This window comes from Hevea brasiliensis, chromosome 9 (genome assembly GCF_030052815.1).
Source record: "Hevea brasiliensis isolate MT/VB/25A 57/8 chromosome 9, ASM3005281v1, whole genome shotgun sequence".
In the NCBI taxonomy this organism is placed as follows: domain Eukaryota; kingdom Viridiplantae; phylum Streptophyta; class Magnoliopsida; order Malpighiales; family Euphorbiaceae; genus Hevea; species Hevea brasiliensis.
The window spans coordinates 25543211-25558181 of NC_079501.1; the positions used below are offsets into that span (position 1 = coordinate 25543211).

General features: G+C 32.4%; 2 protein-coding genes across 10 annotated transcripts; one reads left to right on the forward strand and one right to left on the reverse strand.

The window, feature by feature from the left end:
• Positions 1 to 336: 336 nt before the first annotated feature.
• Positions 337 to 6545, reverse strand: LOC110666045 (O-fucosyltransferase 29). 2 transcript variants are annotated; one of them, XM_021826391.2, is made up of 9 exons: positions 5914 to 6545; positions 5694 to 5787; positions 4522 to 4598; positions 4180 to 4268; positions 3860 to 4049; positions 3506 to 3690; positions 1915 to 2017; positions 1327 to 1655; positions 337 to 1127 (listed from the first exon to the last, which is right to left on the reverse strand). In XM_021826391.2, the coding sequence occupies exons 1-9, from the start codon at positions 6217 to 6219 to the stop codon at positions 815 to 817; spliced, it is 1686 nt and encodes a 561-aa protein (XP_021682083.2). In that variant the 5' UTR covers positions 6220 to 6545; the 3' UTR covers positions 337 to 814. The 2 variants fall into 2 exon arrangements, with proteins under 2 accessions (XP_021682083.2, XP_021682084.2); XM_021826392.2 differs by having other exon boundaries at positions 5694 to 5784; positions 5914 to 6544.
• A 3097-nt stretch (positions 6546 to 9642) lies between these two features.
• Positions 9643 to 12321, forward strand: LOC110666044 (protein NONRESPONDING TO OXYLIPINS 2, mitochondrial). 8 transcript variants are annotated; one of them, XR_002497089.2, is made up of 5 exons: positions 9643 to 9892; positions 9981 to 10158; positions 10731 to 10794; positions 11667 to 11706; positions 12028 to 12321. XR_002497089.2 is itself a non-coding variant. In XM_021826389.2 (4 exons), exons 1-3 carry the CDS (start codon positions 9723 to 9725, stop codon positions 11684 to 11686), a joined length of 309 nt encoding a protein of 102 aa, XP_021682081.2. In that variant the 5' UTR covers positions 9643 to 9722; the 3' UTR covers positions 11687 to 11706; positions 12028 to 12321. The 8 variants fall into 8 exon arrangements, 3 of the variants coding, with proteins under 3 accessions (XP_021682081.2, XP_021682079.2, XP_021682080.2); XR_002497091.2 differs by having other exon boundaries at positions 9644 to 9892; positions 9981 to 10099; XR_002497088.2 differs by lacking the exon at positions 11667 to 11706.
• The last annotated feature ends 2650 nt before the right edge of the window (positions 12322 to 14971 follow it).

Here is a 14971-nt window from a genome sequence, read left to right on the forward strand (position 1 = left end):
TTTGTATTTTTGTCTATAGAATTGGATGAAATGATTGGAATTGTAAAGTGAATTTTCTATAATATGTTTAAATAAGATATAATATATTTATTCATAGTTTTCCAAGAGAACAAGTCGATTTTATGATGAATGCAACTGCCATTGTAAACAGAAATATAAATTCTGTAGAGGATTGACGGTAATAGTCCTCTGGTGTTGGTAGAATCTCATGTAAAGCATAATGGATGATAGATGATAGCGATGGTACGCGTAAATCCTGTCATGCGCGTGAAGCGATGGTTTTATAAAATGGAACTACGGAATGTCGCATGAATATGATCATTTGGTACGAGCGAGTGGCCTAAGAAAATTACTTTAAATATGTTCATTTTTGGCGACCCATTAACACGACTACCACCATAACAGAACTGAAGCCACAGCGTGGCAAGAGAAAATGAACAAATCCAAATTGCATACCTAAAACGTGTACCTAGCAAAAACTATTTTATGAACAATTGCAACTCCTCAAATATCCCTTCTCTACATTGATCCAGCCAGAGAAACTGAAGACAACTCATTCACCACATTTGAGCAGGCTTCAGTTATGATGCCCACGAGTAAAACTTCACATCTGAAGGTTTGCAAGCGGAAGAGATGAAAAGGCTGAGCCATAATTATCTCAGAAAATTTGATCCATATAAGAATAAATTCTGCGCACCATATATCCTGGTCTTAGTTCTGTTATCAGGAAAGCTTTCATCGCCCTCAATATCTCTCTCTAGATTATATTGGTTCTTCTCCCATGCTTCTCTTCTTGGACTTTCCAAGGCTTTTCTCACTTTGATGCTACTCCATGTACTTTAGTTGGTGCTTTTGCCTTGGAGTTAATAGTAACTTGCTCCAACAGGTGAGCTTCATCATTCTTGCTTTCTTCATTACTGAATGGCTTCTCACAGATGCAAGGAGATGGATATTCATGGAACTCACCTCGTCCAGGTCTCATCTCATCCGGCTCCCCCATGAATCCTCTCTGGCATGATTTCACTTTTTTAGCAAATGTATCCCAGTCCATCTTATCCCTCTCCATTAACAATGCACTCAGCCTCTTTGCATTTGGTCTGATAGTCCTCTTATGCCCTGCATACCTCCTTTGATACAAAAGCAACACATTAATCTAACAATATTTGTTTTACACTAATGATATTATGACTCTAGTTCCATTATTGACAGGCCAAATGTTCATGTATAAAGTCCATATTCATTATTAAATTGAAAACAACGACCCATTAGTACTAAACCTAAGCAAATATAAGTGAAGTTGAGAACACAATGGCCCAAATTTCTCACCTTCGACCTGCAAGAATCTTGGCCATGTTTCCATTATTATTGGTGACAAAAACATCACTTTCATCACAGACTATGTAGTCAATGGCTGCCAGGCGGGAAGAAAATGGAAGAAAAGGTTTCAGCTCTTCATTAGCAAGCATCTCCTTTGTGTAGAAGTTTGGAAACAGCTCTCTAAGTGGCCGCAGAGTGTCTTCTCCACCATATATTTCTCCAGATGCAACATAGATATATGTGTCATTAGCAAATCCAAGAGCACGCAGCATCAATCCCACTTCATGAGGGGTAAGTGGGCATTTCCCTCTTGCTCGCTCTTCCTCTGCACTTAAATCCTAAAACATCAAGAACAAGCACAAATTTCATGTCAAATTACAGGCAGAATAAATTCATTAGAATCCATCTCAACAAGCATTTCTCCTTGCAACTGGAAGAGAATTGTGACATGTGACATTCAAAGCAAATACAGACCACATAATTTTTCAAGAGTTCTTAATTCTCATATAATTCTCGTACTAGTCAAAATCCAGGGAACTGAGAATTTCTCCTTCAATTTAAATCAAAAGTCAAAGTCATAAAGGACAGCAATCTCACTGGTAATGTTGCCCATCTCTTTCTTATTTCACCTAGCTCAAATTTCTCCTTTTCTCCCCCACCATAGTAACATCCAGAAAATGCAAGCATATCAGGTTCAAACCTGTGATTCAAAAGAGTTAGGATACAAATGTGGAAATCAAAACATGCAAGTGAAAATTCAAACAAACATTCATAACTGTACTTTTGTGTATGTCTGTATATGAAACGCATGTTTGTAATCAATTACAAATATATAGAGATAATATCCAGACAACAAACACATTAAAGCACACTTAATGAAGAAAACAGAGTACTATAGCAAATGTGTAGTATGCATCCCTTAGATATTTCATGCATAAGAGAGAAGAAAGGTAGCTCATAGCCCATAATCTCATTACTAGCTTCAGTAATTTCATATTATAAGAGATCAGTATTCAACACAAGGAATAGAGATTCTTAAAATGTTTTGCTACCCTGTAATTCACATTCAAAGAAAGCATGAATCCATTTACATTCAGTTAAAACAGAAAAAACATTACATAACCGAGGTGATAAAAAAAGTCCTTCCACAGAATGCAGACATTGAATGTAATGCACTCAAGGAAAACTAACTACAGAAATTATTTTTATATAATTTTTCATCTTAAAATTAAGAACTTTAAGTCTATATTATTTAGGAAATTTAATTAGGAAATAGCATCTTAATTATTTAGGAATTCTATTGTTTAGAATTTCTTAGCGTCGATTTATATTCCTTATTAGTGTTGATTTAGTATTTTCTTACTATAGGACTAGTTATCATATTATAAATACCTATGTCATCTAGGCATTTTAGTATAGCTTATCATTATTGATAATAACAATTGAGAACTAATAGATTTGAGAGTTCATTTCTTTTCCCCTTTGAGTGTTCTTTGTGTTTTTACATCAATTTGGTATCTTAGCTTTAGATCTGCATTGCCTATGTCCGAGCAAAACTAGCTAGAGAATATAATCATAAGTTTTTTTGGCTTCTCTTCGTGGAATTATTTTCCTTCCTCACTACAAGATTTTCTTTTTCCCTTTCTCGTGTTTCCCTCCTGTTCCCTAAGCCCCCACTACTGCCCATAAATAAATCAACACCGTCTGATGTAGAACCACAAAGAACAATCAAAGGGGAAAAGAAATAAACTCAAATTCTATTATTTCTCAATTGTTAGCATCAATAATAAGCTCCACTAAAATACCTAGATGACATAGGTATTTTAATGGTATAATAACTAGTCCTACTAGTGGTACTAGGATTAGAAATCCCAAAATAAGAAAATACTAAACCAACACTAATTAGGAACATAAAACCAACACTAAAAAGGAAATTCTAAACAATAAAATTCCTAAATAATTACATTACTATTTCCTAGTTAAATTTCCTAATAATAGAAATCTAAATTTCCTAATTTTAAGATGAAAAAATAAATCAAAATAATTTCTAATTTAATTTTGCTTGACAACCTCACTTGAATTTAACACAAACCTAAAATTGTAATCAACCACATACATCTTTTGGCAATTAAATTACACTTTTAAAACATTATATAAATATTATAATTAAAAAAAAAAAGAGACATACCTCAAGTGAATTGCAATAAATTGTTTTGCCATCTTTCTCATTTTCATAACAAGTCTTTGACCAATATCTTGTATGGGTTTTGCAAATCTTAAAGCATGATAATTAACTCGGCAACGCAACTTTTGTAGCTTTTCATCATCAAGGTTATTTGCAAGCCTATAATCGAACTTGGTCAATTGCACAACCTGTGAATTCATAGTTAATAGACTGACTGTAAACTAGGAACAAAATCAAGAAAAGGACTTGGCCTTCTAGAACTTAAAGGAAAACCAAGCACGGACATTAAGAATGACAGCAAACAGAAAGTTGTCAGAAATGAAAGAAAAAAGTCACAGTTAATGTAAATCGTCTTACACGTCTCCTCAATAGTATAGGCAGAACTTGATCTAGATAATATTCAGGGGGTGATTTTCTTGGAACACGCATGGTATATGGTGGTTTTTCCATTGATCGCATGACTTTATCAGGAACTCTTTTGACAATGGTCACATCTTTTGCAAGGTAGGAAATGAACCAATCAATATCGAAAATGTTGACAAAGTCACTGCATGCCAGGGAATGTAAAATTTAAGAAGAACTAACAAGTTGACCATAAATAAGGCAAATGTGAAAAAGAAAAGAAGATATTCCAAATTAAATGTTACTGCCAATTGATTAGTATAATCTCAACTAACCTATCATCCTTCCAATAGGAATGATGATCCAACTCCGGTACAACTAATGTAGCATTAAGAATCCGTGCAACAACTACAGCATCAGTAATCTGAGAGCAGAAAGTGATTGTTTTTCAGGAAGGATACATTATCTCAGTACAAATAATAAGAAGACCAGAAGTCAAAATCTCACAGAAACCTTCTTCAATCAAACTAACTCTAGCGATGCTTCTTGGTCCAAACAAACATAACAAGAGTACAGATGACATATAAATAACTGCATTTAACAAAACTGATTCAAACACAAGTTCTTCCACAAAATTTCCGAAAAAACTACAATGGGATAATATGAGTTTCACTTACTCCTGTTCTTTGTTGGTTCAGCCCTCCACTTGCTGCGATAAGCAAATAGCCATTTGATGACCGCTCGCGTTTGGCAGCTGGATGTAAAAATTACAAGAGTTAGAAAGTTCAATCCATGAATATAAACTCAGTATCTTGCTCAAAGTAAGAAACAAATAAATAAATAAAAATGAGAACAAGGAAAACAAAACCCAGTTGGATATAAACATGCATTTTTGTTTCTACCGCTAACTACAGCCTCTAGAGGACAGGGGACAATATCTTTTTAAAAAAATTAAAGAAAAAAAAAGATCTGATGAACTCAGTTGATTCAAGAACTGGAAAATGTCCCACAACACCTAAAAGTGAAGCAGCAGCCATGGTTATCACATAGGTTTAACACTTTAACTAAATCAAATCAGCACCATCAGTGTTTACCAATACCCATGTCCCATAGTTCTGCTTTGAACAATTATTTCATCGCAAGCTCAAAATTGCTATCACCATTATTCTCAAGAAAAACTGGAGCTAAACTTGAGAACAGTAAAATCTTCAAGCATCAGGCCATAAATTATTGCAACAAAAGAAATTAATAATCACATAAATAAAACATGAGCAAATCCTGTCAACCGTTGTGAATAGGGCATGCAACAACTGCAATAAGACTTGAAAAGAAACGATACACTCAATCCTCTAGAGAAGAACTAATACAGGATAAAAAAAAACAATAAACACTGAATGAATAATGCTTCTGCAATTTGTGTGCTTAGGAAGATGATTTTTACAATTTACATTATTAACGAATGTGGCTAATTGTACAATCAGGAGAAATGTCGACTACAGAAGTCGAAATGAAGTTGTTTAATGAAAAGAACAGATTCCATGCTCAGTCATATACAAGAGTAACAAGACTTTTTAGTCCCAGAGAAAAAGTGAAAGCAAGATCATATATCAATCTATTCTTTGTGGTTGCCTCTAGTCTCCTTATTCCACAACCTGCCCCATCATTATACCAGTCTAGAAGTTACTTATTGGCATAAAAACACAAGTAAAATTTCCTCTTCTAGTTACGTCTTTGTTGTCAGCAAAACAGAACGACTAAGCAGGAAAAAAAAAAACTGGAAAACAGCAAGCACCCATCGCATAATCCATAGCCAATAAAAGAAAGAGGCCTTATTTATGAATTAACTTACGAGCAAAATTACGTCCTCTTTCAGTGCATCCATAGAAGAGCTTTGAGTACTTGGATTTCCATATATCAATCGGTTCACGCCGATTTCCATCCTGCTAATATTAAATTTATATGAAAATTTGTCATCACATTTCAAGTAAGAGTTTCAATCTTAACTTACAATTTCAAACCAACAAAAAAGGATTTTGGAACAATAATGAGAAGAAGTTTCTGAAGTCTACCAGTCGGCCCAAGCTGTGCGTGACTAATCTCTGAGAGTACCACTCAAGATCAGAGGCCACGTGTCCAGTGAAAAGCGAAATCAATCCCAAAATGAACAGCATTAACCCGCAAACTAGCGACCACGGGATCTTCCTGCGCTGCTGCGTCGCACAGGATCTCAACCTCCTCCAGCAGTCATTATGACTGTGATGGTGGTGGTGATGCTTGCCGTCGCCTCTGCTGGGGCTGTGGTTACCGTTTTGTTGCTGTAAAAGCGCCAGGTTCGCCGAAATAACGCTAAACCTCCACGCCTTGGCCACTCCCATTGATTCCCAACCCTGCCCCTCGTATCATCCCTTATTTAGTCAAAATGCCACCACCACACCACAATACTCCATGGCCGAGAAAACAGAAAATGCAGCGAGCTCTCTCTCTCTCCCTCTCTAACTATCTCAATTCAGAGACTGAAACCAAAAGTGCGTGTGAGAAATAGAGAGAAGAGAAGGACAAAGGAGTAATAATGAGAATGCTGAAATTTGAAAACCCTAAAATCGGGGGGTTTTGTGGGATCACTGTTGAAGAAGAGAGTATCAAAGGAAGAAAGAGACGCACAAGACAAGACGGTGGTGCCTATGTGAAAGTGAAAAGTTCTATTTCTTCTTTTTTTTTTAATTATTATTTTGTGATTTTGATTAACTGCCTTTTATTTATGGCTTATGAATACACATTGAAATTATTCAGTACATATATATTATTTTTAATAATTATTTAAATTTTATTTTTTATATTTTAAAAAATTATTTTAATTAATTAGATGAGCTGGTCAATTAAATTAATAAGAATTAAATGCGAAATTTCCTAATTTGCATATTGAGAGACGGAAATGAATAAGAAATGTGGAACCCACCACATCGAGATTATGCAAAAGAAAACCATTCTTCAGCTCAGTTGGAAATTTGTTGTGGTATCTGGGCGTTGGGCGTTGGCCGTGGCACCCATCAACATTGTGTAGAAACTACGAAGGACTGAGTGGGTCCTTCATTTTCTCCCCTTGCTGTCCCTCCATATTTGGTGTACCAATTAAGTCCTTCGCATGCATCTATACTTTAATTACATTCATCAGTGATTATATAAAAAATTAAATTAATTTATTAGGCTCTTTATTTAAAAAATTTATTGAAATGTTAAAATATAACCGAAGTTGGCCCCGCAATTAGTTTCCAATTTTAACTTTTTTTAAGCAATGTTGAGCATTTCATTAACACATTGGTGAAAAAAATCAATACATGCCTATCAATTAATGGATTGATCATTTGAATTGGTACTTTGAAATCTCGTATCGATTATAGAGTGTACGTATGAGTATAGATTATATAAGAACAATGATTTTATTAAAATTATCATGATTTTAATGATAGTCTATATTCATTACCAATGTGTGTGTGCTTTATATTTGATAAAAAAAAATAAACATAAGCTCAAATTAATTTTGAATAAATTTAAATATATTTTGAATTTTTTTATTATTTGATAAAAGTTATTACTTTATTTTTATTTTAAAATTTATTAATAATTAAATAATTATTTAAATTTTGATATGATGAAATTATTTTTAATTTTTTATGAATAATAAATAATTATTAAGAATTATAAATAATGTTGAAATAACTATAGTATTTACTTACTAAAAAGTATAATATTTACAAAAAAAAAAAAACATTTATTGAAAAAGTGCACATAAAAGAAATATATAAATTGTAATTTTAAGACACGTCATTGCCAACTCTTTTTAAATGAGATAATATTTAATTATTAATATTAAAATGGATAATCAAAACTAAGATATGTAATTTTCTGTTTGAAAGTACACATTTATTATATAATGAAACCCTAATTAGTCTGCTATAACGCCGTTAAGGATATATAATCAAATTCTGAAAGTAACATCTTCACAGCAAAATCTTGTTGAAGTTGATCCCTTAATTAATTAAAATTAAAAAAGTAGCAAGACGTAACGTATCAACGTTAAAAGGGATGGGTAATTAGAAACAAAACATGGATCACGGATGGACCCATACGTGGATTATTACGTCTCGTACAAAAAAACATTGACAAGCAATTGCTTCAAATCAATTTCAATTTATGAGAGTCGATTGTTAGGTGTGATTCTTGAGAGTTGAAAAGAGATTGCTTTGAGAGGGAAATCAAAAGGCATTAAATATTATTTAATTTTAAATATTATTATTTAATATTGCTTTTATTTTAATTTTAAATATTATTTAATATTTTTTAAATCATTTTAATAAAAAATATATTTTTAAATTATTTTTTATTAAATATATCAACTATTTATTAATTATTTATAAATATTTTAATTAAATATATTTAAATTTTTAAATATTTATAAATTTAAATTAAATAATTATAAATTAATTTTTATAAAATAAATCAAACACCTTCTTATTAAATAATTATTCTAGAAATAACATGCACGGCTTAATTATCTTAATTAAGATTGGGATTGACCATAATGATTAATACTATAAGAAAATTGAACGTCAAAGATCCACTTGTCAATTAAGTGATGGCCAATCAAAGAGATGTGTATGTCAACGGTAAATATATTTTAGCTTCAACCGCCAACTAATTAATTAATGTACCATGTGAATTTAATGTCCCATTCCCTTATAATATAAACATATTATTTTTTTGGTAATTTAATATAAACGTATTATTAGTACATTATTAATATTAGGTAAAGGTTCAAATAAGTCATTTTAGTTATACCATAAGTTCACTTAGGCCTCTGTTTTTTTTTCTTTAAATTATATTTTAATTTCAGTTAAATAAATCTTATTTTAACTGTGTGAATTAATAGTGTTAAAAAATTAGTAAAAATAATTAATAATTAAAATTTATTATTTTTTAGTCTCTATTACCTAGCTGTTGACCCAAATCAAAGGTTCTTCGATTCGCCATCTCCTCCATGCCAATGTTACCCCGGTGCCCCCTCAAAACGCCATCTCCGCCACCATCCTCAACCTCACATAACAGCACCCTCTACCTCCCCTCAAATCCCATTGCTGCGGTCCTATTTATTATCTCTGTTGGCTCAACTCGACCATCTCCCACTCGTCATTTTGCAGCTCACCTCGACTAAAACCTTTGCCATAGCTTCAAATCCACCACCTCCTTCCTTCTTTGCACAGTAACTTTGCTCTCCCTCTCTTTGATGGATCACAAAACACAGACCCCACAATGAAACCCACTATCTTCTTCTTTTGCCACTCTATCTCCAACACTTGCCACTACTCAACACATTTCCCTTTCCTTCATATTATAATATTGGTTAATAAAATTAAAGAATTACCCGCTTGAGATAGGTTTCAAGCCATCGATTTCTCGAATGACAAGATTTATTAGACTTTCAAGAGAAAGGGAAGATTTTAGCAAGCTATAGAAATTGATAAAAGAGCTAATATTATTTTTCTTTGTGCCTTTAATTGATACAAGCTTCCCTTTCTATAAAACAAAATAACTTATATTTTTAAAAATAAGAATTTATTTTCAAGTTTTTATAAAATTATTAAAATGTAAAGAATTTATAAAAAAAAAAATGACAAATATATATTCATCACTACCAATTCTGAATTACGCCAGAGCTTTTCGAGTGATCCAATCCAAACCCAACCCAATCCGAGCCCATGAAAGCCCAACCCTACCAAATCATCTTCCGTTTAATTTGCCTCGATTTTCCCCTGCGTAGCTAAATCCCTAAACCCTCGCTTCCAGATCTCCTCCCTTTCTCTCTTCATCTCCCACCATCAGCATGGCCTCGTCTTGTAACAGATTAATCTCCAGATCATCCCTTGCGTCAATCAAATCCGCCATCAGATCCAACTCTTCAAAATCTCCCATCACCAGATCTCCCCTTTCCCGGTCACCTTCTCCTCATTTCCCTTCCTCTTCCCTTCCCCGACGCTTCGCTTTCTCTTTCAGGTACGCTCATGCACATACGTATTCTTATTCGTATCGTATACATACTTGGTAGTATGTTTGTGTATTTGATTTGAGTTTTATTTGCAAGGGCTCCTTCTGAGCTGGGATGCGTGCAGTCGCTCCTGCCGCTGCACAGCGCGGTGGCGACGGCGAGGATGATGTCATGCTTGAGCACTTCATCGAGGAGTTGCCGAGCGCTTTCACAGGGTACACTCTGCTGCACCTCTCCCGGCCTCTAATACTTTATCACTACTCTGTTTAGGAGTGTGAGTAGCTTTTTTTTTTTTTTTTTTTCCTTCTCCTAAACTGTGCCTCTGATTCCTGTATATTTGATTATTGGTGATTGAATTTGCTCCTTTTTATTTAAATTTGTTCATTTTGGCTGTTTCTGTTCGATTGAATTCTGCTCTTTTTGTTGGGTTTTTTGAATATTTTGCTTGTATAGCAGTTTGATTTAGAGAGTGGAATTATTAAGGTTATGATTGATGTAATCATGAGGGTAGCTATAGAGAAAGAGAGGATAGTTTTGAAAGTGATTTTGGAGTTGAAGTCTTTAGACAGAAAGTTTAGATGTTTCATTGGCAATGTGCTTGGTTCCTTGGCCTTTAAAGGTAACGCGAGCATAAAGGTTGCGGTTCAACTTGTTAATCCTAGTGTCAGAAATCAGCAGTGGACTTCAGATTCTCTATTGAGTTTTATCTTTGATAGATCTTATTTGGTTCACTCTTTGTTGAGTGAACTCATGTTTTGTGGTTAAAACAAATTGGGGAACTTAAGTGGGAGGAGAGTGCTTTAATTAGGTTTAACACAATCTGACTGGAATATTTGGTTCCTGCAGGCACATAATTTCAAAAGAAATAAACTGGGGACCTGTCAATTATGGCCCACTGCGTCTTTATCAAGTATGAAACTATGAGTACTTTCTTAGTAATCTTAAAAATGCCCAGTTGTATTAGAATCAAAACTTTTTTTTAATATGTGCCATTAATTTATGTGCTTTTATGTTACTCTGCTGATCTTAATTGGTTCCAAGGAAACCTTAGAAGTTAATCCAAGAGAATTTCTTTTGCTGTCATGGAAATGGAAGCATAATGTGTTCCTAAATTATTGTTAATTAATCATGTTGAGTTGTTTAAGAAGCAGTTTGTTATTTTGCTGGTATCAGCTGTTATAAATTTCTTGAGTAAAATTATTTAATCATAGAATTACTGTAGAATAAGTGCTTTGGCAGGTAAAAATGAATGAATGCCATGCATGTGAATCAATGTTTGTGTCATAGGTGTGAACCCAATGGTTTTCGTGAAATTTAAATGTGTTTTCTTGTGAATTCAATTGCTTCCCTTCACAGCATATGCTGCCATGATTTGTGGCTCACAAATGCTCCAAAGAGTGGATTATTGTAATTCATTTGCTTTATTACTCCCCAAGATGACAAGTTATATTCCTTCATCCTATATTATCACCTTTCATAGGTCTAGTGTATGCCTGTTTATCTTTATTCAATATTCACAAAATTACATAGAAGGCTAGCGTACGGCGCCAGTTATGCTACAAGTCCTGACACTTCTATATTCTAACCTTGCTCAGTTCTCATTGTAACACTTGTACGTAAACAACATAAAGAGAAGAAGGGAGATAGAGTGAGAATAAGACAATGATTTAGGCACTAATCATGTAATTTCTTTTCTTAAATTGCAAATATGAACTTTACATAATTAATTTTTTTTATTAGCAATTGAGAATAGTTTCGTAACTTAACTGCTCCTTTTCCCAGATGGAGTTGATGGTACGTAACATGTGTGCTGTTTGTGGAGGTGGGTCCTGTCATCAACTGTACCGTTATGACTTTTAACTATGCAGAAAACTACTTGGATTACATTTGTTGCGTGACTTGTTAAATGTCATCAATTATATCTTTTAGATGTTGATACAATTTTTTAGAGCCAAGTTTGTGGATATTGGGGAAAATATAGTCCAGTGAGTCTTATATTGTTAGAAGTATTCTCAGGATTACACACTTGAGAGGATTGAAGAACAAAGTAGTCCTGTTGTTAATTTGTACTGGAATACTGTTATCCATGTATTGTTAGTGCGTTTCGCTTGTCTTTTTTCTGATTCTAATTTTTTTTTTTCAGAGATTGGTCTGTCAGTTCCAAGGTGACCTGTTAGGAGGAATGCACTGTGATGGGAGATTACCTCGGCATGATTGAAGCAGCAAGGCTTAGTAGCTTTTCAATTTGTGAAGACTTTTGTCAATTTATAAATGCTGCAGAACCTTTAAAGCAGTGAAGCTGATTTTGATTCATCATGATGAAGAGAACCAATCTCTTGGGATGTAACATTTAAGAGGGTATTTGGTTTTGCTACATAAAATGTATTTTTTAACTTATAAATTAATTTAAAAATAAATAATTAATTGTTCAATGAAACTACTTATTTAGTTAAAACGTGTTAAAAATAATTTAATTTGTTAAAATGGCAAAAAAAAATGTAATTGAGTGTTTTAGCTGTTAAAATAGAACAATATTGAAAGTTTTAAAAATTTTTAGGATGATACAAGTTTTTATCTGGGTTTTCTAATTACTTTTAATTTATTTTTTATTTGCAAATTAAAATTTTATAATAATAATTTAATTTGATTCATTTTTTTGTTAAATTTTTATATTTGAAAACTTAATAGATGAAAGTAATCAATTCTTTTTAAACTTAAAAAAAAATATATTTTAAAAGAAACATATGTTGTTATAAAAATAACATGATTATTGAGATTTGAATTGATTTTTTTTTCTGTAAATGTTTTTTTTAAATAAAGTATTTAAGTAATTTTTTTAATCAATAATGTATTTATGGCTTTTAGGCTTTTAATTTATAATGTATTTGGTAGAAGGTTGAAAAATTAAGGATTAAATGTTATTATAAATTTTAATTTTTAAAGATGATAATTATTAGATTAACACTTAACTCTTAAAAATGTATAACTATTAATTCAATCTTTTTAAATATTTAAATAATATTAACATAAGATTAAAGTTATTAAAAGAACTGTTACTCTTTTAATCTTGTGGCAAACATTCTCTTAGTAAGTTTAATTTACTTAAATTAAACAACTGCTAAATGCAATCGCTTAATACTACCGATATATGTTTAATTGGCTATAAAACATTAGTAAATTAACCTCTACTCCAGAATCTGCTTTCCCTAGCTAGCCAATTGTTTCCTTTTTCATCCTTTAGCCTAGTGCCTTTGTCATGTCATAGAAAGTCGATGACAAGAAAACTTCATGTGGAAGATGATGACAACCACACTTTTGACATGCCATTTTTTTCAGATTCATAATTAGATATCTGGCTTGCAGTACATTGAAAAACTGGTGCAAGGTGTGACACAATGTCTCTGAAATCATCAAGGATATTGTGAGGTGGTACCAAGATTCAAGTCTAGCTAACCCAGAAAAGAAAAAAGCGATATCATCGGATTAATATAACTGAAGCTTTGGATCTGATGTTGCGCGGGTTGCAATCAAATTACATCTAATATTTCATTCCAAGTTACACAAATATTCAGCTGACAGCTAAAGTGCTCGTTAAAAAGGCCTTCTGTTGCAATAAAACTAGGCCTAATGCTTAAAAACCCAAGAATCAATCGCTGTGTCTGAGATCAATTTTCATAGATAACCTTAATCCGGCATAAATTGGCGGCTCATTTGGCATTGATCCCTCAAAATTTAATCAATTCATTTCGAGCTTTCCAAATAGATGAAGCTGCCATAGAAAATAGTTCTAAAAAATTCAAACCGCGCAAACGGAGCAATCAGAATAAAATGGATTGGAAACCCATCAACTACAGATGGAAGAATCTAGTGGTGGAGCTTTCTGAGGGCTAGCTAGAAGCTTACGATGGCCCATAAGCTTCTTGAGGAAATTACAAATTGCAAAATTTTAACAAAATAATTTCAAGTTACCATCAATTTTAACAGAATTCCCACAAGTTAGAACAATGAAGGGCATAAGAAAGCAGTGAGAATTTTCAAAATCATGGATTCAAAAACTACAATTGAATTAGAGAATGGAGGGATTCAAAACGCAGTCCCCATACAAAATTTGAAAGCTTACTTCATTTTGGATTTCGAACTTAGGTGGAATTGGCTCGACCATAGGTTACAATTTTTAATGTAGTCCTTTTGCGTCCTCCACTAAGAACCTTACACAGTTCCAAGCAAATCAGGCCAATTGCTATAGCAATAGAGATTGCAATTGTCAGGATGCCATTATAATTCTTCGTACATTCCACTCCATCAACATCCCTAGGGTTTCATCAATGTACTAGTTAGAGTGAAATGTTTTGGGGAAGGGGTGTAGTGGGTTTGAGAGAGGGAGGGAATAGGCTGCTCTTTGGATGGTGGATTGAGAGGAGAAAGAAATTATATGAAGAAATCAATATAATAAGTCGTCTGATAGGCGTAGAAGAGGCGAGGAGGAAGGGGCAGAAGATAAGATTGAAAGACAGAGGAGCAAGTTTAATACAAATAAGAATATTTTTAATATTTTTTATCATGATTAATGATAAAAAAAATTATAATAAAATGAAATTAAATATAGAGAAAATAAAATGTTAAAAATATATTAATATAATTATAAAAATACAAGGATATATTAAGCAAATAATTCATAAAATTTTGCCTTTTAAAAAATATTTTCGTAATAATATTTCCAAAAGGTAATGTCAATCGTATCCAAACAGAACTGAGTTTACCCTACGTGTCACTGCTCCTACGAAACTAAGATTCTCCTGTCCATTTGGCAGCCTAGTTAGAATTAAGGAAAATTTTTATTTAAAATTTGAGAGATTTTTATTTAAATTTTATTCATCATAAATTTAAAATATAAATAAAAATATTTAATAAATTTAAATTTAAATTTATTATAAATTTAAAATATAAAAATTTATATATTTAATAAATTTATTTTATTTTAAATTTATATAAGAAAAATTGTATAGAACATGTATTTAATAAACGTATCATGTTCATAGTGACAAGATGAAAATACTCTTAACAATGTCTAAAAAGAGAATCAAAGC

Coding starts and splice junctions, on each gene's coding strand:
- LOC110666045 (XM_021826391.2), bottom strand. CDS start 6,219: ATGGGAGTGGCCAAGGCGTGGAGGTTTAGCGTTATTTCGGCGAACCTG. Junction 3,691..3,859: donor CTATACTATTGAGGAGACGT/GTAAGACGATTT, acceptor ATGAATTCACAG/GTTGTGCAATTGACCAAGTT. Junction 2,018..3,505: donor TTTATTGCAATTCACTTGAG/GTATGTCTCTTT, acceptor TTTGAATCACAG/GTTTGAACCTGATATGCTTG.
- LOC110666044 (XM_021826387.2), top strand. CDS start 9,723: ATGGCCTCGTCTTGTAACAGATTAATCTCCAGATCATCCCTTGCGTCA. Junction 9,893..9,980: donor CGCTTCGCTTTCTCTTTCAG/GTACGCTCATGC, acceptor TTTATTTGCAAG/GGCTCCTTCTGAGCTGGGAT.